This window comes from Pyrus communis, chromosome 15 (assembly GCF_041283825.1).
Source record: "Pyrus communis isolate YQ-2024b chromosome 15, ASM4128382v1, whole genome shotgun sequence".
In the NCBI taxonomy this organism is placed as follows: Eukaryota; Viridiplantae; Streptophyta; class Magnoliopsida; order Rosales; family Rosaceae; genus Pyrus; species Pyrus communis.
Genome location: NC_142579.1, coordinates 39,309,026 through 39,332,813, shown reverse-complemented (window position 1 = coordinate 39,332,813; position 23,788 = coordinate 39,309,026). Strand labels below are relative to the sequence as shown.

The following is a 23,788-nucleotide window of genomic DNA, read 5'->3' as shown; positions in this document are numbered from 1 at the left end:
AAAAGTAAACATGCCCTAAGATATGACATTGATGAAGGATATAGGGGGTTGTAGTCTAGAAGGTCTTTGGTTCTAATTGAGAAATGGAAGCAGCTTCATGGCTAGAAGTTTTATCTTGATTTTTCTTAATTGATGGGCATTTTTATGCAAACATGCAACCAACCATAAGATCCTTTCTAAAAGATTCAAATAGAATACGACGAATCGGTATGAATACATCTGTGGATAAGGCGGTATAAGAACACCGGCCAGTGCAGGAAAAGCCGTTTCTTATGAGTCGATCTATTCTCTTATCTTTACATTTGTGCTTCTGCTTCACAGTTGCACACCAAAGGTTACACGAGTGATACCAAAACGTGCATAATCTTGATAATTGTCGACCATTGGATGAGAATAATTGATGTCCGGATTGGTATTAACTATGATACAGGCAGATCGAATTAACTATCATCGTCACCACCTTCGTACTAATGACGTGAGCAACTGCAACAAATCATGAACAGTTCAACGTTAGAAACAGTACATCAAAAGAAATTTGAAGAAGTGCTCAAAAGGAAAGAGATTGTCTCCATCGAGTATAAAGTATATTCAGAGCATAGGATTTGAATAACTGGCGATATACTCCCTCGATTTACAATACTAACCAAGTGCTAACAAGAAGATCACAAGGCAAAATGTTTAGTTTTATCCTTTCAAATTACGTATGGCGCTCTACATGGTTCAAATTCATGCACATTACACAATAATTTCGACACTGAACAGTTTTCTGTAACGAGGAATAGTTCTAGTCCCAAACATGGGAATGAGTTCCATTCTGGTCGTATGTAAAGAAATTAGTAGCCTAGTCCCAAACATGGGAAACAAAATTATCGAGGAAAGTTGGATTTGTCGAGGCAAAGTACTAGAGTCAAGTGATTAGATATTTCAAGACTGTTAAAACAGAAAATGTTAGTGTACCTCAAACAATTCAAATGGGCTACCGCGGCGATATACATCACTCTTCTTGCTCTTATCGCCGGGAAGAAACTTATACAGAAGTGCTCTCCATCCAACAAGTAAAACACCAGTGCTCCCCATTGTTACAAGTACGAATTTGATTGGTGGAATGTGGCCAGCTGTTGATGCCCTTATGATTATCCCAAGCTGCCAAAATAGTAAAATGGAAGATGGATCTTCGTTCGCCATTGCGTGATTTAGCAACACTAATACTCTAATGCAAAATTATTTAAGATTAACAAGTAATGCAATCAGTACAGAAGCCACAACAAGAAGTAATGCAATCTAACGAGATGCAATAAAAAAATAACAATGCCGGATATAAAAGAGTGGCAAAGTAGAGCGGAAAATCATAAATGGAACTCTAGAAATAACAAAGTTAATCCTCTTAGCAATCATAACGAAACTATGAAATCCAAATCGAAATCAAGCTTATGAACTTACTGGAATTCCCAAGGCCCATGACATAGCCGTAGCGGTAAGTGCCTTCGATTGTCCATTGACTCCACGTCCATCCTCACCAAAGCCTCCGAGAAAATATGCACTCAAAAACCATCCTGTTCAACCACATTCAGCTTTTCGTTTAAAACGAAAAAACAAAGGCCATGCTTCCTTTCAATTCAAGTTCAAAACAAGTAGGCAAAGAATAACGAACATACCAGCAATGAAAGGGTCAGCCGTGCGAAGTGTTTCGAATTCGAAAACGGGGAATCCATGGCTGAATCTTCCAATTGCAGCAAACGTAAGCAATGCCAAAACATCCCCTCCAGCAAGCAATGCCACATGACTGAAACACACAAACAATCCCCCACAAGCTGAAATCAATCAATGAACAAAAAAAAGTCTACCAAAATTTACCAAAAATTTACCCCCATTTGCGTAAACGAGCAGAAGAATCGGGCTTCTCGAACTGAATCACGCCTTCTAGAGGAATGTTGTCCTGACCCACGAAAACTGGTTGGTTATCGACAGAAGGCGGAGGAGGAGGAGGAGGAGCTGATGAGGCGGAGAAGCCCTGTTTGTCAGCGGAGGAAGCCGAATCGACGCCTCCGTCGGCCTTTGCGAGCGTGATATTGAGAGATTTTGAAGGGTTTACATTGGAGAAGAATCTGCTGGGTCTGTGGGAAGAGAAGAGGGGAGGGTTTGGGTTTGAGAATTTTGGCGGGGATGTAAGATAACACCGCCGAGTTGATAAGGCTCCGCTGGGCGCTTGGCCGAGCACCAGCATTTTCATGCCTTCAGTTCTGCGGATTGCTCAGCTGGCCACACTTGCAGCACCACACTTTTTCTGGTTTGCATATCACTTCCTCGTTTTTGTAAAGAATTTTGGGGTTTATATGTTTAGGATTTTTTTATAAATATTTTTAAGAAAACTAATAAAAAAAGGTTTGAAAACTTTGAGTTTTAACGATAATAACAAAATAAAAGCTAAAGTGAATACTACCAGGACTGACATTTTAATGTAAAAATGTGATTTTTTGTTAAAATAAACAGTACCAAGCTTTTGGTTAAAGCTCTCATATTTTTATGATTTATGTAACTTTAAACCATGTTTTTTGTTTTTGTTTTTTGTTTTTTGGAGTTTTAGACGTACACGTGTGTCATATCAGCATTAAATATAATTTTATTCAAATTAGGCAAAGGTCAATGAGGGCGGGATAAATTTGACAGACATCATTGATCGATTTGAAATAAGAGAGCCGAAAGTGTACAATTTGTGATAAAAAGCTCTTCATTTTTACTTTACAATTTTATTGGATTTTAGTAGTTTCTATATTTAAAAGAAAAATACAAGCGTGACCATATTGTGAAATAATGTTCAGCAAACGGAAAATGGAAAGGGGCGTGTAGCTTAAAGCAAGGGGCGTGTGTCTTGAGCGGTTAAGAGTTTTTAACCTTGCACCATATGTTTTTTGTTCGAATTCCCCATTCCCGAATTCCCCATCAATGATTTGCCAATGGATTACAACAAGAGGTTAAAATCTATTCACATTTTTTTTTTCCACTGGAAAACAATGCTTAGCATGTCAATGAATTTTACAAGTTAACCAATCATGCAAATGCATGCTTCTGTTCCAAACCTAACTTTCTGAATTTCGAATGAAATTATATCAGGGACGACATAATCCTGTGTACATAAACAGTAAGTTTTATGTTACCATCAAGACCTTTTTGAGTTTTTTTTCTTGACAGCAGTACTGTTGGATCGAGAATCGACGTCCAGCTTCTTCACTTCAACCTGAGATGGCTTCACATTAACTGGTGCAAGTCCACTGCCGAACACAACCTGATTTGGTTTGCCACCGGTGAAAACAGCAGGCCCAAGGATCCCATTGTAGCTGCCTGCCGCCAAGCCTCCACCACTCATGTAGCCAGGATGTAAGGCGTTTCCATAAGGAAACACCCATGGCTGAGGTGCAATTGGAGCAATGCCATAAGGTGTCCCACGAGCTGCGACTGAAGGGTACCAACCACCACCATAAACAGTGGTTCCATACGCAAATGGCCCAAGACCATTATAAGGTGTTGGAAAAGGAAGTACCCCATATGTAGGAGCAGGGCTACAAGTATAAGGAGGGTAGATTCTGGGGAATCTGGGCGCATAATCAGTATAACCGCTTTCGTTATTGCCATTCTCCTCCTTTGGCACAGCTCTCTTGACCTCCACAGACCTACCATTCAACTCATGAAAGCTTTCCTGCATCACATTCTCAACAGAATCCTCCGAATCAAAGGTGATAAAACCAAAGCCCCGGGGCCTGCGGGTTTTGTAGTCATGCATCACAACCACATCTGATACACTCCCAAACTTCTCAAAATAATTTTTAAATCCGTCCTCTGTCAAACCTGCTGATAAACCGCCAACGAAGATTTTCTTTGTTCTAAACTGAGTTTCATTCTCCACACTCCTACTCAACATTCTACTTTGATGTTGGTTTCGGGGTCTGGGAATTGCTTTTTTAACCTCTACCTATAAACAAAATCAAAGACCAATTACGCAACCTGTAAACTTAAATCTTTCATTTGGTTTTGCTTCAAAATACAGTACAGAGCACAAGGGATATATACATTAAAGTTAACATTTTTACGCAAAACATGTAAACTTTTATAATTTCGGTTATCCGACTTATGCAAGTAACTTAGGGGCAAAAAATTGAACTCTAGCATTTTCTCACTCGAAGGTTTTTCCCCTAATTTTCCATTCGGCTACAGATTTTCCCAGCAACCAAACACACAACAAGACAGTATGTAAACAGAGAGGAAGAAGAGTAAAATTACCGTTCTGCCCAGAATGACGTGCGGGTCTTCAAGGGCTTTGTCCGCTGAAGAAATGTCCGAGAACCAGACGAAGCCAAACCCTCTAGGGTTGTGGTTGCTGCGGTCCCTGGCAATGACGGAGCCCAAAACGGTGCCGTAGCTCCTGAAGTGAGCTCTCAGCGTCTCTTCGTTCGTTTCCCGAGAGATTCCCCCGACGAAAAGCTTAGCTTGATCGGAGTCCATGGGAGAATTGATTCCCCAAAACCCTAGCTGCAGGAAAACCCTAAAACCCCAAATTACAGCAAAATCCCTAGAAATTGGAAGAGAGAGAGAGAGAGAGAGAGAGAGAGAGCTAGAAGCAGAAAACCGAAATAAAAATTAAATAAATTAAAATTAAAATTAATTATTACCTAGCACAAAAATTCAAAAGCTGAGCTCACTCACCGAATTGCGTCCCTGAAACTGTTGAAAAATGGAAAGTAATTTCTGAGCAGAAGAACCAAAGTCAGCGAGTCAATTTTTGGTCAATGTTCGTTTATATATCAAAGTTGGGTTTGGTCTCAATGCTTTTTTATGTAGGCTGTTCTTATTTTGGGCTTCTCAGGCCCAATGGACACAAAAGCAAATGAAGGAATGAAAACAAAATATTTCTTTATCATGATATTTCAATGTGTCAGAATTTTGAGACGGTACGACGTATGTTATTATACAAGTAAAGAGAAACTTTTTTTAAGTGTCCCTCTACTCGTATGACGTATAACGTATATGCTCGTATGCCGAGCTCACTGAAAATTGTCTTCCATTATAGACCATGTGATTATACTAGCGTCTCTCCTCCTAGGTTTTTTTTTTTTTTTTTAAGTACATCTTCATCCATGTTAACACAAAAGAAAACGAGAGAGAAATTTGACCATCTAGTTTCTTTCTAGGACAAAATATTTTCATTTTCACAAAATTCCATTCTATGATACTTAATTCATGAATAAAGTATCTTCCGTATTATTGAATATCTATTACATCACGTGAAAATAATAAATTAGAAAAAACAAAGTATAATGATCCAAAATTCACGTTAATTAGGTAAGGTCAAATCTGTGATCGGACAAACAATAAACCAGTTGCAAAGGTTGGTTGGGTTGGTTGTATTTATCATGCAGGAGGACTCAATCCCAATGACCGGTCACATGCAGGGTTTTGTAGCTCAATGCTTAAAGTGAGAGGCACCGAATTAATTAATTATAATTAATAGTAATATAATCCTTGAGTTCCTTGCGTGCGAATATTCGAAAATCGTGTCCAAGTTTTCATTTCAACTTGAAGGATATGTGAACATAAGAATCTACGTTAATCATTTTTCTAATCAATCTTTTATCTATTGTTTAATTATTTGCATGTGGCATAAGCTTTGATCGAGTCATGTCGTTACATGGGACTTGGACTCGAGAGACTGCCTTACTAAATTAGTTATTGATGCGAATGGGTATTAGTCTACTTTTCGAAAGTCGGAAAGATTTATATAGATTTTAGAGTTTCTTCCTGATTATCATCTTGTGATTTAGCATTGCAAGAGATATTGTATATGTTAATACGAACCTAAATTAAGTTAATATTAGGACGTGCCGTGTGAAAGACTTATATAAGCATTAGGACATGCCGTGTGAAATACGAACCTAAATCAAATTAATATTGATGTTTGAAACATGGAACAAGAGATATTGTATATGTTTCGAACAATTATGTTAATACTAATATTATAATGTAAATTGAGGATGCTTCTCTCTTACATAACAAAACCAAACTTGACATGTTGTTTCCATGAATGCCCCAATTATCAATCAAGTATTGAAAAAGGGAGAATGGTAGTAATTAGGCAAGGGGATTAGTTAAATTAATCAAAGAAAATGATGATGCGATGTGGAGCATCTTTGGTGTTTTGTGCTTTTAAGAATTAAACGAGTCTCGGAGTCTCATGCATTTGCATTGCTCATCTTTGTCATCTTCTCGTTGCCAGAAACATGACATATAATACCCAAATCTCGTTCTTCATAAAAGCTAGCTAGCATTTGTATACACAACTTTTCATGGGGTTTTGGGCAAAAACCATGGTAGTGGAGGCCATGAGTGCAATCCAAATTCCAAGTAAATATATCTACCCAAATGCTCAAAATTATATGAAAACACAACTAACTTGTTGAAGTTTGATCCAAGGCTTCACACTCTCTCACTCTCAGACCAAGGTTCTATATATAGTTTAAGTTTATATATGGAAAATGGCACCACTAGGCAACGACTTGGTGATCTTGAGCCATGTGGTCTCAAGCTCCTAGCGAACGAGAACGTGGCATGCATGTAAGCTTAGACTTTTGTGTTAAGATTGTTCTGTTGTCATACCGTAAATCCAAACAGTTGAATAGTTTGTTTAACATATACCTAATGTTCAATGGTAACATGTTAAGAACTGTGAATCGCATACAACGGTTAGTATATTAATTAGTAGAAACATATTTTACTTATATGTATTTCTTCCATCTCGTTAATATGATTCATAGTAAACATGTATCATGTATGATCATAAAAATTTTCGTATTTAAGATATGAGGAGCAACAAAATACCTTAGACTATCTCCAAAGAATATGTCAAATTTTAAATCTAAAATTAAAATTTGAAAGCTTATGTGAAACTTTGGCATCTTTTAAACTTTTACTCTCCAACCAATATGTCAAATTTTAAATATAAAATAATAATTCATATGTATTTTCTTTGCATTGGGAATGAAAAGAAACAAAAGGATAATACTTTAAACCAATAAAAAAAGTAATAAAAAGCATTTAACAATTAATTAAAAAAATTTTGAGGGTGCTGTCAAATTTTGCAGCAAGAGGGAGAGATGTCAATCCATGTCATGCCACATCAAATTTAGCTCCTCGGTTGAAAAACATTAATGTTGTCTTTTGTTACCGTTATTGCTGATTTTGACAATTTGACATCTCTGTTATTGTTTAACATATATCTAATGTTTAATGATAACATGTTAACAACTGTGAATCACATACGATATTAATTAGTAGAAACATATTTTACTTATACGTATTTCTTCCATCTCGTTAATATGATGCATAGTAAACATGTATTATGTATGATCATAAAAAATTTCGTATTTAAGATGTGAGGAGCAACAAAATACATTACGGAGATATTTGAAAACTAAGAAAGACAACCTTGAAAATGTAGAACCTTGGCACCAAATAAATAGTTCTCATACCTACGAGGGAAATCTCGTCCAAAAAAAAAAAAGGCTACGAGGGAAAGATCGAAAGAGGGGGACAACTGGAGAAGCACGGTGGGTGTGGCACGTCAAAGATTATGAAGATTTGTTTGTGTTGACCAAGAACAAGGTGATACGACATGCCTTTGGGGGATTACACACTCCGCTTTGGACTATGCAAGCCCTAGAAAAATTAGGGTTTTGTTTTTTATGCTCTCCCACAACGAAACCCGTTGGTTTATTATTGTTGTTTCCTCAAAACCCAATGAATATAGTAAAAGCTAGCATTTCCCAATGCAAGACATTTGTGACCCACTATATCTCGAACCAAAAACCCTAATAACAAACTAACCCTAATATTATATGCTTGTGAGGTTCCCCTTTGTACTCCTTCCCGATGCCATTGGTATTTCCATGTCTTGGAAACCCACGGTAGTTTCTTCCTTGAACTCAGAGCAAGAAGAAGTGATCGAAAGCAAAAGACACATACAATCATGTCATTATTCAAATATTGCACAATTTTTTTTTTTGTAGTAATGCAATACGGAAAATACTTATAACCCTAAACGTTACAAAACAATAAAATTAAGGGAATTGTTATTAACACTTCAAAAATTTCATTATACACTCCAGACTTTCTATATTAGAAAAGAAAAATACACTTGTAAGTAGTGTATAATGAGATTTTTGGAGTGTCAATAACACTTCGTAAAACTAAATGCAAAATTTATATAATATACAAGTACATGTTCTTAAACAAATATTTTTATACGTTACACACAAATAACAGTTATACATATGACGCAAAAAGAAACGGTGGTGTTCTACTTCTTCACTCACTAAATATATAAAAGATTAACTTAGTTTAGTGAAACCATAAACGCCAAACTTAAAGTTTCAAGTGAAAACGTAAAAGAAAGAAGAAAAGTTTGCCACATGATCACCGTGAGCTCAACCAGGGACCCATGTGAATATACGATATGATCTTTTGGGACCCGAATAATTATGATATTTTGGTTTTAGTCTTTCAAAATTGAAAATAATAATGCAACCTAAAGTCTATTGTTCTTTTGTTCTTTCGTTGGAGTACAACTTGTCTTTTTAATCCAGTTAATTTGCATCACCGTTATTATATGGAGAGCGTACAATGATTGACAACTCAGGATGAGTAGGTATTCTTATTCAAAATTCTTCGTATTTAAATTATAAATTTTTTTGTTTATAATCAAAACAGTTCGTACTATGAATTATTCTTTAAATATCAATTTTTTACAAAAAATGAATTAAAAAAAATAAAATTATCTAGTTAATTTATTGTAATAAATACATAGACAAGTTCTAATGCATTTACTAATTCCGTTCATCTTTTTTTATACAATTTGATTACTAAACGATGTTAATTAAAGTTGATTTTTTGTAGATATGATATATATTGAGTGATTTATAATATGTATGATTTTGATAAACACAAAGTTCTGTAAATTTGCAATGAACAATTTTGAGTATGAACACTTACTTATCTTTTGAATGGTCTAATATTATTCAAATGGTAATACTCAAATTTAAATGTGAACTTTAATATTTTTTTTCTCAAGTGCAATATGCAAATGTTAAAACCTAAGACACTTAGTACAACGGTGTAGTAGTATTCCTCTTTATTTGTAAATAAGAGGTCTTATGTTCGATTATCGCCAAAAGCAAATTGAACCACATTATTGCTAGTCATTGTGAGACTAAGCCCACATCCCTCTCTTAGTGTAGATAATATCGTTTATTAAGAAAAAAAATGTTAAAACTCAAAATTAAGTTTAATTAGGGCATAAATTGCACCATTAGAAATTTAACGATCCCATTCATTTAGCTTTGCCCTATTGCAACGTGCATAGCCCTGTCAAATCAAATTATGTAGACAATCAGTTACTTACCATTAAAAAGTAAAAAATATTACCAAAAAAATTCGGAAAAGAAAAATTTATAAAAAGTCAAAAGATTAGTAGTACTACCGTAAGCACAGTGAGGTTCACAGCTGGATAGCAAATCTCCTCCACAAATATCAGAGGAAGGAGGGAAGGGATGGGTGAGTGGGCCCGTTTAGTGGCCCGTTTAAAAGATGTACAAAAGGGTGACGTAAAATGGGACAAGGCATCTCAAGGTGCGGCCCAGCCCATGCATGTCGGCAAAGTGGAGGCGAATTTGGTCTTCAACCAAAAAAACAAAATAATACTAATTTTTGGTCCTTAAAGAAATAACTTTCTCTCTTGAAGGCCAAGCAAAAAATTATATTTAATTTATTTCTTGGGGGAACAGTAATGGTGGAAGGATTTATGTGGAATGTTACACCAAAACTGCAGTGTTTCGGTTCAAAAATAAAAAGGTATTTTAGCCTAAATTATCTCTGAATATAATTCTTCATTTTTATTTTTAAGAATAAAAAATGAAAAGGCATTTTAGCCCAAATTATCTCTTCATATAACTCTTTATTTTTGTTTTTGAGGTTCAAAAATAAAAAGGTATTTTAGCCTAAATTATCTTTGCATATAACTTTTTATTTTTGTTTTTTAGATTTTAAATTAATAGAAGTAGTTTTTTATTTATATATTTTTAATCATTTAGATAATTTTGTGAGAAATTTATGATAAATATTGACCAAAATAACAAAACAAAAAAACCATGTGCAATGAAATTAATAAGTAATATTTGCATAATTAAACGTTACGAAAACAGATTGACATAGACCTTCTCAAATTTTGTGTTGGTAATGGCATGGTGCACTGGAGCCACCACTTTCAGATAGCTAAAAGGAAATTTTAACGAAAAACTTACGGTACTATTCAATTTAACAAAAAATTATATTTTTACACTAAAAAATCAATTCTGTTACTATTTACTTTACCTTTTATTTTGTCTTTATTATTAAAACTCAAAGTTTTCAAGTTATTTTCATTAGTTTTCCTTAGATAATAGCGAACGGTAATGTTATTCATATTATATTTTTATACCACATTTTTATACTATTTTAGCATTTTTAGATGGTATCTAATATAGACAGTTATATCATTTGAAAAATTTGTAAAACCCAATAAAATGAAGAAGAAAGACTCCTCGTATACCATAATTATCATTTAATTAATGAATTAAATTTAAAAATCTGATTAATTCAATTGATGTTACTGTTTACATCACGATGATATGAAAATATAATATAAAAATATGGTATGAATAATATTATTTAATAAGAAATTGGACAAAACAGGAGTAGGAGGGGACAGGGGAGACAAGTCGTGGTTCCACGCGGCAGTTTGGTCACCACAACCACTCTTGACACGTCAACGTCATGCACTAACCACTTCTCTGACTCCAGACGGTACCCTCCTCCTTCCTTTTCTCTCCTCCGAGAGGGGAAAGTGGGACAGAGGCAAAGAGAGATAGAAAGGGAAAGGAACAGTGTGAAGAGAAATGTGAAAGAGACTTTTAAAAGAAATTTCAAAAATTTCCTGTTACGTCATTTTTTTAGTACAATATTTGTGAAAATAAGTTGATGAAGTTTAAAAAAAATTCTACTTTAAAAAGTCGCTCTAACATTTATCAAGGTGTGAATTCCCATATCCCATGCACTACTTTTAAGTTGGTGTTCACACATACTCATTTTTATTTATATATATAATTTTTTAAATTGTTGGATGAATAGATTAAAAAAGATCAAAACGATAGTAATTAATAGAGAGTATGTAAAAATGTGCTTATAGCATCATTCTATTTTTTACTTTTATTATTGTTCGGAAACAATAATATCCAAAATGTTACCTAATCAAAATATACATATAGTGTTATCATTAATATAGTATTTAATGACATATGCTTAAGCAAATATATCTGTTAATTGATTTCAAATAATTTTTACATATATTTTTAGGTATGATTTAGTAATTTTCTTGTGATAATGGCTCCTTGGTTTGTATTGTTTTAGAATTGGACGAAGATCCTGTTGTAATATTGTTATGTTAAAAAATTACTACCTTTTTGTTTCGAAATCTCGTAATTCTATAAATTTTACTAATATCAACCGACTACACTACACTCGCTCTGTATGAATAATTTTAAAATCATACAAATGTGAGTCTCGTCATGACCATATACATTTGCAGCTGAATGCATATACCATAATAATCGTACCACTACTTAATTAAATTATAGCTCACATCACAAATAGTGACCAAAGTACGACTAAACTATACATTATGTGATTAAAAGCTATAATTTTCAACATCTCCATAGTTGTCATGTGACATCCCCATCGCTTAGGGGAGTGATCCTTATATGTATATTCTCATCCCTACTTAGCATGAGGCATTTTGGGAGCTCACTGGCTTCAGGTTCCGTAGGAACTCCGAAGTTAAGCGAGTCGAGCGCGAGAGCACTCCCAGGATGGATGACCCATTGGGAAGTTCTCGTGTGAGTTCCCATAAACAAAACCGTGAGAGCGTGGTCGAGATCCAAAGCGGACAATATCGTGCTACGGTGGTGGAGTGGGCCTGAGAAGTGGTCCCCCCCCGGGGGCGAGATGTGTCAATTTAGTATCAGAGTCTATCCCTGCCCGTGGTGTGTCGACGAGGACGTCGGGCCCCTAAGGGGAGTGGATTGTGACATCCCACATTGCCCAGGGGAGTGATCCTTATATGTATATTCTCATCCCTACCTAGCACGAGACTTTTTGGGAGCTCACTGGCTTTGGGTTCCGTAGGAACTCCGAAGTTAAGTGAGTAGCGCGCGAGAGCACTCTTAGGATGAGTGACCCATTGTGAAGTTCTCATGTGAGTTTCTAGAAACAAAACCGTGAGGGCATGGTCAGGGCCCAAAACGGACCATATCACGCTAAAACCGTGAGGGCATGGTCAGAGCCCAAAACGGACCATATCACGCTACGGTGGTGGAGCGGGCCCGGAAGTGGTCTCCCCTCAGACCGGGATGTGTCATGTCATAACTGGAAGATAGTTTTTGTAAGGATTAATACAAATCTATAAAAATCAAGAATAATTTGTCTTCCTACCATCAATTTTTTACAAGGAAACATCAAGCATGATTTTCCAAGAACCATCATTTTCCATCTTCTTTTTATTTTTGTCCATTTTAGAAGTCTTAATTAATTAATTTCTCCATTTTAAAGGTGCTATAATTAACCAAAAAAATTAAAGTAGTATGAATTTGTGAAGCATGCATAGATGAAATAAGCCATGCTACGTACAACTGGAATAAAATCGTAGGGTTTTGCTTTTCATGCATGCCAATGTTGTCGAAGCTTCACAGTTAGGAGACACACTGCCGGATATTTATGCATGCATGCATCCAAGTACTTGTGTAGGTACGGCCACTGTAAATTAACAAACCAATGCAGGAAAAAAAAATCATTCGTTAATTATTCTTCCCAATAATTAATATGTTTTACTTTTTTCACTTGGATTATATGCAGTCTCACTGATATCTGAGACAATTTCCACTTTCTTAAATATCTTATACTTTTACCGTTCCAACCTGTGAATTTTGCTTCAAATCTTATTCACCTGGATCTCGCCGCCGACAATCGGTTTATGCTAGGCACCACATTTCGTTTTGTATAGTGTGTATTTCACGAGAAAATTCTTCGATCCAACCTCCACATAATCACGTGATGCTGCTGTAATTTTCACACAGTTATGTAATGTTATTGGTTAATCAATGTTATACCTTTTCTCGGCCACAACACAGTACTTTGTATCACATATATGGTATGATTTAAGATGAGAATATATATTTTTATAAATCCTTTTTCTAAACTACATATATGTACGAAGTTCTGATGTGGCTAACACTTAGAACAAATCTAGCTAGAGATATATAAGGGAACTGGTATTTATTTGGAGGAACAACCCTCACCGCAGCAATAAAGCAATCGTGTACACGTATGCAAACCACATTAAACTCATACAAGAACAAGCCAGCTGCATCCTGCAGGCATTTTTACAAACATCTGATGCTCAGGACTTCTGTAGCTAACTCTGGTGTGAGACAAAAGGATCAAATAACATATATGAAGATGCGAATTAATGCTGTAATTTTCAGTTGTACTAACTCTCTGCATGTACTTGATTTATATGTATGGTATTGATGCTCATCTAGTTATGCTTCTTCAGTAATTGGGGACATTTAACTTTAGAGTAGTGTGAGAGGCCTTGCCAATTCATGCTAATTTGAACTTTCATACAGTCATCTATAGTGACGGTATTGATATTTGTGATGAGTTTGATGTCTAGTTAGTTGCATCGACCAACCTTCTTATGATGGCTTAGCAATGCAAATTAGCAAGCTTATTCATTTGTTTATTTGCTTAGCATTCTGAATGACAATTGCGAGATACTTAACCAGTTGCAATGACCAACCTTTATTGATATTTGTAATGAGTTTGATGTCCATCGAGCAATTACCATCTTTTGTTATATTGGCATAGCAATACAAAACCTCATAATATGTTGATCTACGTTTTAATACTTACACTATAAGTGCATGACATATCAATTATATCATCACCATGTATTCATACCAATAAGTTTTCGGTATTAAGAAATAATCATGTATATTTTAGGAAGCATTATCATAAAGTGGGGTATACTTGCACAAGCGTGGCTTTGCAATATTTTTCATAAGGAAGCATGTGCACGCACGCAGCCATTGGAGAGAGAAAGGGAGAATAATTTTTCAGAGACAAGTTGACGGAGAAGAAGCAAGGAGAGGATTTGACCAAGTGGGTATTCGAAAAGAATAATATCACAGAAGAGAAAGAAAAAAAAATCGACCTCATGTGCAAGCTATAGAAAATAGAATTTCACTATTTTTATAATCTGTGCAAATCTCATTACACGTAATGCAGATACCATGAACATGTTTATTGTATACATACAAAAGCTTTTTGTTAATTAATTCAAGAACAATACTTCCATCACACTCAACTAGAGGAAAGTCCATATTTTCGCATTTATTTTACCGTGTAAACGTTATAATTGAATCGCTCATTCTCTTTAAAATTATTTAAAATTTATTTTTAAAAAAAATAATTCAATTTAGAGATCGTTTAATCTATTATTTTATGATCAATAGTATTTTATTCTACATATGTTGGATAACTAAACTATCTTCGAAATGAAGAATTTTTTCTAAATATAATCATTAAATGTGAAAAAGAGAATAAATTGCTCCGTTTGTAACATTTGTATAATAAAATAATATCACGATAGTACATAATCAAGACTTTCTTCCTCACCGAAAGGAGATAAGTTTTTTTTTTTTTATAATACTATTTACACACTTTTTTTTTTGGATAAATTGCTTCTTGTTAATTTGTTCTGACAATCCAAAATTAAAAATAATATGTGAAAAGTAAAAAATAAATGTGAATTTGCGAATAGCAATACCTTTTGTTCGAAAAGCAGAAATGAGAGAAGTATAACCATAATTTAAAGGCTAAACGATCGACCTCTCACAGATAAAGTATATATAGCATATTAGAAACAAAATCAATTCAATCTCCTTTGACCACCATCTCTCCTTGACCAAGATTTGCCTGCTGGATGCTGACATGAACTTTGATCAACACAAGTCTATAATATAATTAACTAGTTAATTAACTAATTAACCTACCCATTTTTATAAAATAGTAGGATTATGAGATGAGGTCAGAATATTTGTGGCATGCATCCAGATCACGTGGCGGTGCATCTTTGTCCATGCAGCTCACCACTTGTTCATTTGTCTCCACTTTTTAGCTTTGTGACTCAAAAAAACCAAAACCCTCGAAACCGCTTTCCGCTTTGCAAGCCACAAATCCATGAGATTTGCTTCTGTTATCACGTATCTTACCTACTAAGAGGCATCTCCATTTTGGAATTGGATCTACTCCAGACTTTAGTGTCTGGAGTCTAAGAATCCATAAATTTGGATTACATAAATTGAATCTAATAGTTTTCTTAATTCATTCTGCAAACCTACTTACAAACCAACGATTGCGATTTCTTTTTCACACAAATATGTGGTCCAGATTTTTGGATCCCTAATCTTTGGATATTAAGGTCCGGAGTAGATCCAGATCCCTCCATTCTAACCTCGAAGATAAGGATAACATGCTAGATAAGTTGAGGTGAAATAAATAATCTCTTTTGTAAAGATGAATGCAAATTGAATTACAACTTATTTACCAATAATTTTATGGAGATAATATGTGAGTTGGACGATTTTATCATGCGTCTTGTCAATGCACTCAATAAGGAGTTGAAAATCGTTATTTATTCTCCCTTAGACAACATGTCAGTAGTCAATAACGCGTCGATATTAAGTGCTAAATAAATTATGAGATTAGGCGGCAAGACCCAACATTAGCTTTAGAATGTTGAAGAGTGTAAACAACAACATTGGAAAGTTGACAAGTTAAACTACAAGTCTACAACATCTAATGAAATGTTCCATTATGAGTAGCATTAAATTGGAAAGGGATCCTCTCGGGATTCCTTCCACCAAATTCTACAAATCAAACAAATTCGAATCTTTGAAATTTGATCCAACAGCTAAAAATAGAGGATCTCTTTTAAAGTTATAATAACTTTAATCGTTGAATCCAATTTCAAGGATCAAAATTTATTGATTGATAGAATTTGATGGAAGGGATCTGAAGAGAATCCCTTTCCCATCAAGTTAACATCTTGTAACAAAACTCATATTTGATGAGTAAAGATATAATTAAATTGAAAAAATATCAATGTTTGAAAGAGTGGATCTTTGAAATTGTATGCACAAATAGTAACATCATCATGGTGCAACTATTTTATTGAGATTTGACAGTTATTTTTACAGAGTGTATAAACATCTTGAGGAACCAAAAAAAAAATGAAAACCAAATAAATTATTATACATTTGTGAAAAAAATGGGGTAAAGACAGTGAGAAGAAATTTTTCATGTACTTGAAAAGCAAACACATATGTTATAGGGATAAGAATTGTTTGTCCTTCCGTGCCCTTCTGTTTTATGTGGTCATGTTTAAGCTACATTAGCATTTTATATTATTTTTTTATAGAGATAATAAGACAAAAATAAATAGTAATATAAAATTTTGACGTGCCTTAACCGTGATCACATAAACAGGATGACACAGACAGACACCTAAAATGAGAAGGCAAACAATCCTTGTCCATGTTATAGTGCACCATTTTATATTTCAGACATATTGAAAATTTTATTTACTGTGAACGGAGAAAGATATGCACCACATTTTACAAGTTCAAGGAGATAACCGGTTCCCGAATATGTTTTACATGGAATGCGAGACTAATTAAGATGAACAAATAAAAATATTACTCAACTAATTGAATCCCAACGCAACACTTGTCGTTGTGGAGATGCCATTGCCATATATCAAGCTATGACAGAAGCATTTCTCTATCTCTCTCTCTCTCTCTCTCTCCAATTATTTAATCTTTCCCTCAAAATATCAACTTGCTGATAGCCTGATAGCTCTTAAAATGCACCATCCCTCTCTCTCTCTCTCTCTCTCTCTCTCCACCGCCTTAAAGGCTAAAGCTTGCATCTTTCTGTAGCCAAATGAAAACCCAAATGCTGCATTTTTCTTAAACCGCTCTGAGTTTTTCGTGTTCTATATGGATCTTGGGGTGGTGGGTTTTGGTGGGTTGGGGGGTGGTTGTTCTTCAGATTCTGGTTTTCCTCTTGCTGCTACTTCATCGGCAGATCAGGAGGCGGCCAAGCACAAGTGGTTGTACGGATCTGGGTACCACAGGCAGTGGAGATCTGCCGACGAGGAGGACTGGAGGAGCTCTAAACTTGCCAAGACTGATGATTTTTCATCTTCCAAAGCAATGCAACAGCAGCAGTCACTGAGCTTCTCTAACTCTCCCAATCCAGAAGCTGTCTTGGTTGAAAAGAATGCCGCAATGCCTTACTTTCACCAAGCTTTACCTGCTTACAATAGAACTTCTGCAGGTAGTTAATTAGTAATCAAGTTGAATTAAGGTTGTGTTTTAGTAAGTATCAGAGCGGCCTTTCTACCCATTCAGCACTGCGTCGCTTCAATTTTTTTTTTTAAATATGAGCAACTGCATGGAGCTTTTGGGGTTTGGCAAATGTTTTACCGAAAAAAAACATTGTTTGCTTTGGTTCCCCGGGAGCAGGACTTTGGTGGGAGGTCTTTTCATGGAAATTTTTTGAGTCTTGTCAAGCACTAGAAAAAGCCAAGTTGTTTTCTTCTTTATTAAAAATCTTTGTCTACCCATTTTTGGTGAAAACAAGAAGAAATATGTTAGAAGGCGAAGGATTGGAGGAGAAATAAAATAGATGAGCTAGCAAAGAATAAACCTATTCTTTGACTGGTTCCAATTTCCCTTTTATTCCTTCTTCTTCCGGCAAAAAAAACAGAAAGAAATTCATGATTTTATTTAAATTTTTTTTTTCTATTTCTACAAAATTGGTTCTTGGGTTTTTAATTAATTAATTTATTTTAATTTTTTGGTTTTCTGATTTCTGGCTGTGTTTCAGGGCATAATAGTGGGAGTTTGAGTAATGGAGCTGCTGCCATGCATTGGAGTACAGCAGGAGGCAGAGGACCTTTCACTCCATCTCAATGGATGGAGCTAGAACACCAGGCCTTGATCTACAAATACATCACTGCCAATATGCCTATTCCATCAACTCTACTTGTCCCTATCAAGAAGGCCCTTGATTCTGCAGGATTTTCGACATTTCCGAACGGACTTCTCAGGCCCAATTCATGTAATTTCTTCATTTTACCCGAGGGAAAATGATTTCCTCGCACTTTATTTTTTTTCTTACACACGTTTGTGCTTATTTATGTTGCTTGTATTTCGCTTGATTTATTTAATCCAAACGCTAGAAATAAACTGGAGCAGAAAAGGGTGTTTGGAGCAGATGTTAGGACGCATGTCAGATTTCTACATTTTTCATGCCTCTTGCATTCTAAGTTTTTTCGATTTTCGTGGGGTTGTGTATGTGCAGTGGGATGGGGTTCTATCCATTTGGGGTTCTCCAACAACACTGATCCTGAGCCGGGAAGGTGTCGCAGGACCGACGGGAAGAAATGGCGGTGCTGGAGAGATGCCGTTCCTGACCAAAAGTATTGCGAGCGGCACATGAACAGGGGTCGCCACCGTTCAAGAAAGCCTGTGGAAGGCCAGACCGGCCACACCGGAACCACCACCTCAAAACAGCCTTTGGCTTCTTCGTCATCAACATCCGTAGTTTCCATTCCTGGTGGTGATGGTGGTGGCAGCAGCCATGCTATCGCCAACCAGCCGCTCAAGAGCTTACCGCAGCCTGCTGCAGCTAATTCTTCCGCAGCAGCCACTCAGATGAACAGGTGAAATAAAAAGTTTAGGCTCACTCGGTGGTCCTAAAATTTCTCATCTTCTCAGCATTTATTCCGTTTGAGGCTGCATTACTTTTAGAAAAATGATTTCCGCACTCTCTTTTTATCAGCGTTGTTGGTCACTGCTCTTTTACTAGCTGAAGTTACCAGAATCTACTCAGATTCAATGTTAATCGTCTGATTCGTATTGGTGGTTCTTACGGGTTTGTTTCTGTATCTTGTTGATTTCTCTTTGCAGGATGTTCATGAACAAAGAGAATGCGGGTGGGAGAATTCAACACACACCAGGCCTCACCATGCTGTCGAAAGAAAACCCATTCTCGACTCAGAAACAGCAAATCGGATGCGAAGAATCCTCGAGAACGGAGTTTGGGCTTGTCTCCTCGGACTCGCTCTTAAATCCTTCACAGAAAAGGTCATACCCTGCAGAAACAAATTCACAACAGCATTCCCTTCGCCACTTCATCGACGATTGGCCTAAAACTCAATCCGACCGCCAACCTGTTTCATGGCCTAACCAACTCGGCATGCAATCAGACAGAACCCAATTATCAATTTCGATCCCCATAGCTTCATCCACAAGCAGTGAGAAGCTCACGCTCTCACCACTCCGTCTCTCTAGGGAACTAGAGTCTCCGGTCCCAACGGGATTGGGAAGAGACAGCAGCCATACCCTCAATGAACAAAACAACTTGAAGCAAGCGAATTGGATTCCAATCGCTTGGGAGACTTCACTTGGCGGTCCTCTAGGGGAAGTCCTGCACAATCCCAACAGCAACACCAACGTAGTAGAGTACAAGAACAACTCTTCAGTCCTTAATCTGATGACTGGGGGAAGCTGGGACAACAATAACAATAGCCCTTCATCTTTAGGGTCATCTCCGACTGGGGTCCTACAGAAGACGGCGTTTGGGTCTCTGTCGAATAGCAGTGCAGGGAGCAGTCCAAGAGCAGAGAATAATAATAAAAGCCATGAAGGGTTTAGCCTTTGCAATGACCTCCTTGGGTCCAATATGTTGAACTCTTCCTCCTTGCCTGCCTTGTAGGTCAAGGAAAAAGAAAAAGAATTGAGTTTTTATCTCTACTACCAAGCAAAATAGTACTTAGGCGGTTTTTTTTTCTTTCTAATTAGTCTCTTCTGATTTTCTAGTGTTCTTAAATTTCAGTGTGTGTTCCTTTGTGCTTGTTGGTTTCCTTACTACTTTTCGAAATAAGGCTCCTTTGGTCGATATACATTGAGCGTAAATGAGTTAGAATTAAGATACTTCAAGGGTTCGATCCATTCCACCACTCAAGAAAGCCGCTGCTTCGCTCCCCGGCTTTTCTTGTTGGTGGAGTTTCTGCCAATGGCCTTGGTTCCGATCTCACTCGCATGCCAATGGAAAGAATGACTTGGTTTTATGCATTTTTTTTCCCTTAAGTTGATCGTGAACTGTTCTTCGGTTCTGTTGGATATCCCTCGATCGTTATCAAACTCACAATTTTTTTCTGTCAAAGAGGTTCCCAGAACAAACTGGAACCTGTCAACTGTTATCAATTAATAATTATTGAATTTCTGTTAAAGCTTTTCAAATACAAAGTACAAAACTTGGTACCCTTCAATGTCACCATACATACATATATATATATCACTTGAACATGTCCTTTAATCCATCTTCCTCGTCTTCCACAATCCGAACAAACCTTGGAACTCGGGCAAAAATACCTCGTAACTTTGGGGTCGCAGTGACCAGACCCGTAAACTGTTTACCCAAAAACACTGGTCTATGCACAGTTGCAGAACCATGGATGGGGGATGATGCCTAAATAGGGCCGGAAGATCCAGGAAGTTGTTGCCTTTCGGACTAAAAAATGCACGAAAGAACATACCATTAGGCTAAAATTGAGTGCTCAGAAGCCAAGCGTAACAATTGTATTTCATTGAAAAATCCCAAACAAATCGGAATGTTTTCTTACGTGTTAGCTGCTCATCACTGCTCTCTTTCAAAAATCAACTCTACTCATCCAATTCAATTCACTTTACCAATCCCTTCTTAGGGATTTCATTCCTCCATAACAAAAACGAGACGACAAGGCAATTGTACGGAAACTGATTGTATTATGACATTTATATTGGACCGTATTCTCACCACATTGAAAAAAAAATTCCAACTAAGAAGCTATTTCTAACCACAACCATACGTGTTTTTATGAGTTGAAGCTAATGTGGAGGTGTGCGTAACCCCACATTCTGGATTTTTTTTTCGTGTCAATTAGGGCTTTAAACACCACCTAGATCCAATTTAGGAGTATGTCTAATCACAGAAAACACTATTAGCAAAAATGCTCTGTGTATATACAATAACCAACTCCTAGAATTATAATTCCTATAAACCTTTATAAACCGTAAACCCTAAACGCTAAACCAAAAAGCCTGGATCTTAAACACAGTTATGGTTCTGCAAATTTTGGCACCGTTGCCGGGGAGCGGCTTGAGAAGGAGCGCTAGAGTATTTCTCAAGCTGCTTCCCGAAACGGTACCAAAAATTGCAGAACGACTGAGAAAATCACAGCCAATATACAAAAAAATAAAATAAATAAATAAAAAAAAATTGAAGTTAATGGGAGAATGAATGGTTGCTCATATTCTATGGGTGTATAGGTGTCTGTCAAGCCATGGCTATGGCAAATTCAGAACGAGGAATTTTTATAATCACCGCAACCAAACACCCCATTTTTTCAAAAACTCAATCCAAAAACAACTCCACATGCACCAAATGAATCAACAAAAAGCAATTCATAGATTTCAAACGAATCAGCAGAAAACAATTCATAGATTCGAAAACATTTGCAGATTTTGAAAACTTCTAGAAAAAAAATGGTTATACAAAATTTGGCTTCTGAAAACTGAGCTGCGGCTGCGATTGCTGATTTGCTCACCAATTTCGTATTTTTATAGGGATATTATTGGTGAGGGAAGAAGCCCTAAAACCCTAGCGCGCGGCGCGCCACGTTAATCGAGATCAAAACGCCGGTGAAGGTGTTGTCGTACTTATTTGCACGGGTGGGTGAAAAATTGGGCCTTAATAGAAGGGAACGGTTGGGCCAAACCCAAATGAAGATACAGAGACCCTTCTGATGGTCAAATGCGAGAGCCAAAATTGGCATGGGGACTTGTTTGTAAGAACATTTAGGATAAATTACATAAACTATTAGATCAGTTACAGTTTCATACTCAATTTTTAAAAAATTTCAATGTCATACCTTATCTTCAAATTTATTGCAATGTCATACATTCCGTCAGTTGTCTGTCAATTCATCTGTTAAATGCTGACGTAGCTTGAGGTGGGCTCACTTTCTATTAAAAAAGAGAAGTGTTATTAGCAGTCCAAAAATCTTATTCTACACTCCTTACAAGTATATTTTTATTTCCCAATATAGAAAGTTTGGAGTATAGAATGAGATTTTTGGAGTGCTAATAACAATTTTCTTTAAAAATTTAATAAAATATTAAAAATAATAATTTACCCTTAAAAAAAAATCCCCAAACACCCATCTTCCCTAACCCATTCCCCTTCCTTGCAACCTAAATCCAAAACCACTCCCATCACCCCACCCTTTATTCCCAGTTCACCCAGACATCCACCTCACCCAAAACCAGTTACCCCAACCTCTCCTCCACCACCTTTTTGACTCCCCCTCCCTCCGTTCATCTCCTCCCCTCCCTCCGTTCATCTTCGTCCCTCCCTACAAACCCATCACCCCACCTCTTATCCTCATAAAAAATTTTCCTCGCTCCCGTCTTCCCTCAACCCAAAACCAGAACCACCCCAAACCCAGATCCCACATGCGCCAACATCCCCCACCCTCCCGACAACTAATCCCACTCCCCCATTCTTCTCATCTCTCCCTAGAAACAAACAAATTTTGAAAAAAAAAAAAAAAAAAAAACCCTAGAATATTTTGATTCTTGGCAAACCCAGCCAAATTCCTCAGCACACTCGCCACTCTTGATCAAAATCTCGGAGTCGGCGACGTGCGGTCGAGGCGGGTCAGGAGAGGGAGAGTTTGGGGGTTTTCCTTTTAGGGTTTACAGAGGAGAGAGATAGTGTGTGTGTGTGTGTGTGGTATTGGGGAGGTGGTTGCGAATGAGAAGACAAAGGGGATCGGGGAAGATGATTGGGTTTTTTTAGGGTAAATTATTATTTTTAAATATTTTATTAATTTTTTAATAGAAAGTGGGTCCCGCCTCAAGCCACGTCAGCATTTAACAGATGAATTGATAGACAATTGACGGAAGGTATGACATTGCAACAAATTCGAAGATAAGGTATGACATTGAAATTTTTTAAAGATGAGGTATGAAACTGTGACTGACCCAATAGTTGAGGTAATTTTATGTAATTTACCCGAACTTTTAGTATAATTAAAAGCACTTTTAGATCACTAAATGTGTTCTTGACCGTATTTGATAAAAAAAAGTTATACATTATGTTGAAATAAGCACTTAAAGTACTTTTTGACCGTCTAATAACTACGTTATGTGCTTGTTTCACGAAGTATTCCTCCCAGCTAGATAAGCCAAAAAAAAAAAATTTCCTCACAACTCTTTTACGCTATTGAACAATGACGTGAACTGGAAAGGGGCTCGCCATCTTTTCCCAATATTCTTTTGGCGCATGGCTACAATTTTAATTAGTTAAACCTAACAAACAAAAGCAAAATTAAACTACCAATTTAAAGGCCACAATTAGCACATAATCCTAAACCATTAACCTCGATCATTGCATTAGTTTCCACCATTACACTATCGATCAAACACCATGCACCGGAGGAGAGGAAGTGACACTGAGGCCGTATTGTCACGGCACTCCC

General features: G+C 36.5%; 3 protein-coding genes and 2 non-coding genes across 10 annotated transcripts; 1 reads left to right on the top strand and 4 right to left on the bottom strand.

The window, feature by feature from the left end:
- Window positions 1-172: 172 nt before the first annotated feature.
- On the bottom strand, window positions 173-2,342 carry LOC137717076 (uncharacterized). Of its 2 annotated transcripts, none has more exons than XR_015956375.1 (5): window positions 1,866-2,306; window positions 1,656-1,783; window positions 1,441-1,553; window positions 958-1,210; window positions 173-483 (listed from the first exon to the last, which is right to left on the bottom strand). XR_015956375.1 is itself a non-coding variant. In XM_068456390.2 (5 exons), exons 1-5 carry the CDS (start codon window positions 2,228-2,230, stop codon window positions 454-456), a joined length of 822 nt encoding a protein of 273 aa, XP_068312491.1. In that variant the 5' UTR covers window positions 2,231-2,342; the 3' UTR covers window positions 173-453. The 2 variants fall into 2 exon arrangements, 1 of the variants encoding a protein (XP_068312491.1); XM_068456390.2 differs by having other exon boundaries at window positions 958-1,143; window positions 1,866-2,342.
- Window positions 2,343-2,972: 630 nt separating this feature from the next.
- LOC137715545 (RNA-binding protein 1) lies at window positions 2,973-4,795 on the bottom strand. Of its 5 annotated transcripts, none has more exons than XM_088685238.1 (3): window positions 4,699-4,795; window positions 4,276-4,537; window positions 2,973-3,967 (listed from the first exon to the last, which is right to left on the bottom strand). In XM_088685238.1, exons 2-3 carry the CDS (start codon window positions 4,495-4,497, stop codon window positions 3,158-3,160), a joined length of 1,032 nt encoding a protein of 343 aa, XP_088541364.1. In that variant the 5' UTR covers window positions 4,498-4,537; window positions 4,699-4,795; the 3' UTR covers window positions 2,973-3,157. The 5 variants fall into 5 exon arrangements, with proteins under 5 accessions (XP_088541364.1, XP_068311002.1, XP_088541365.1 ...); XM_068454901.2 differs by having other exon boundaries at window positions 4,276-4,524; window positions 4,665-4,793; XM_088685239.1 differs by having other exon boundaries at window positions 4,276-4,524; window positions 4,699-4,777.
- An 11,985-nt stretch (window positions 4,796-16,780) lies between these two features.
- Window positions 16,781-20,165, top strand: LOC137729644 (growth-regulating factor 1-like). Its single transcript, XM_068468641.2, has 4 exons — window positions 16,781-17,535; window positions 18,088-18,321; window positions 18,565-18,925; window positions 19,173-20,165. Exons 1-4 carry the CDS (start codon window positions 17,196-17,198, stop codon window positions 19,978-19,980), a joined length of 1,743 nt encoding a protein of 580 aa, XP_068324742.1. The 5' UTR covers window positions 16,781-17,195; the 3' UTR covers window positions 19,981-20,165.
- A 654-nt stretch (window positions 20,166-20,819) lies between these two features.
- Window positions 20,820-20,914, bottom strand: LOC137720305 (small nucleolar RNA R24). The gene has a single exon (XR_011066492.1). It is a non-coding gene; the product is annotated as a small nucleolar RNA R24 (small nucleolar RNA).
- A 634-nt stretch (window positions 20,915-21,548) lies between these two features.
- LOC137720444 (small nucleolar RNA snoR8a) lies at window positions 21,549-21,639 on the bottom strand. The gene has a single exon (XR_011066517.1). It is a non-coding gene; the product is annotated as a small nucleolar RNA snoR8a (small nucleolar RNA).
- Between the last annotated feature and the right edge of the window lie 2,149 nt (window positions 21,640-23,788).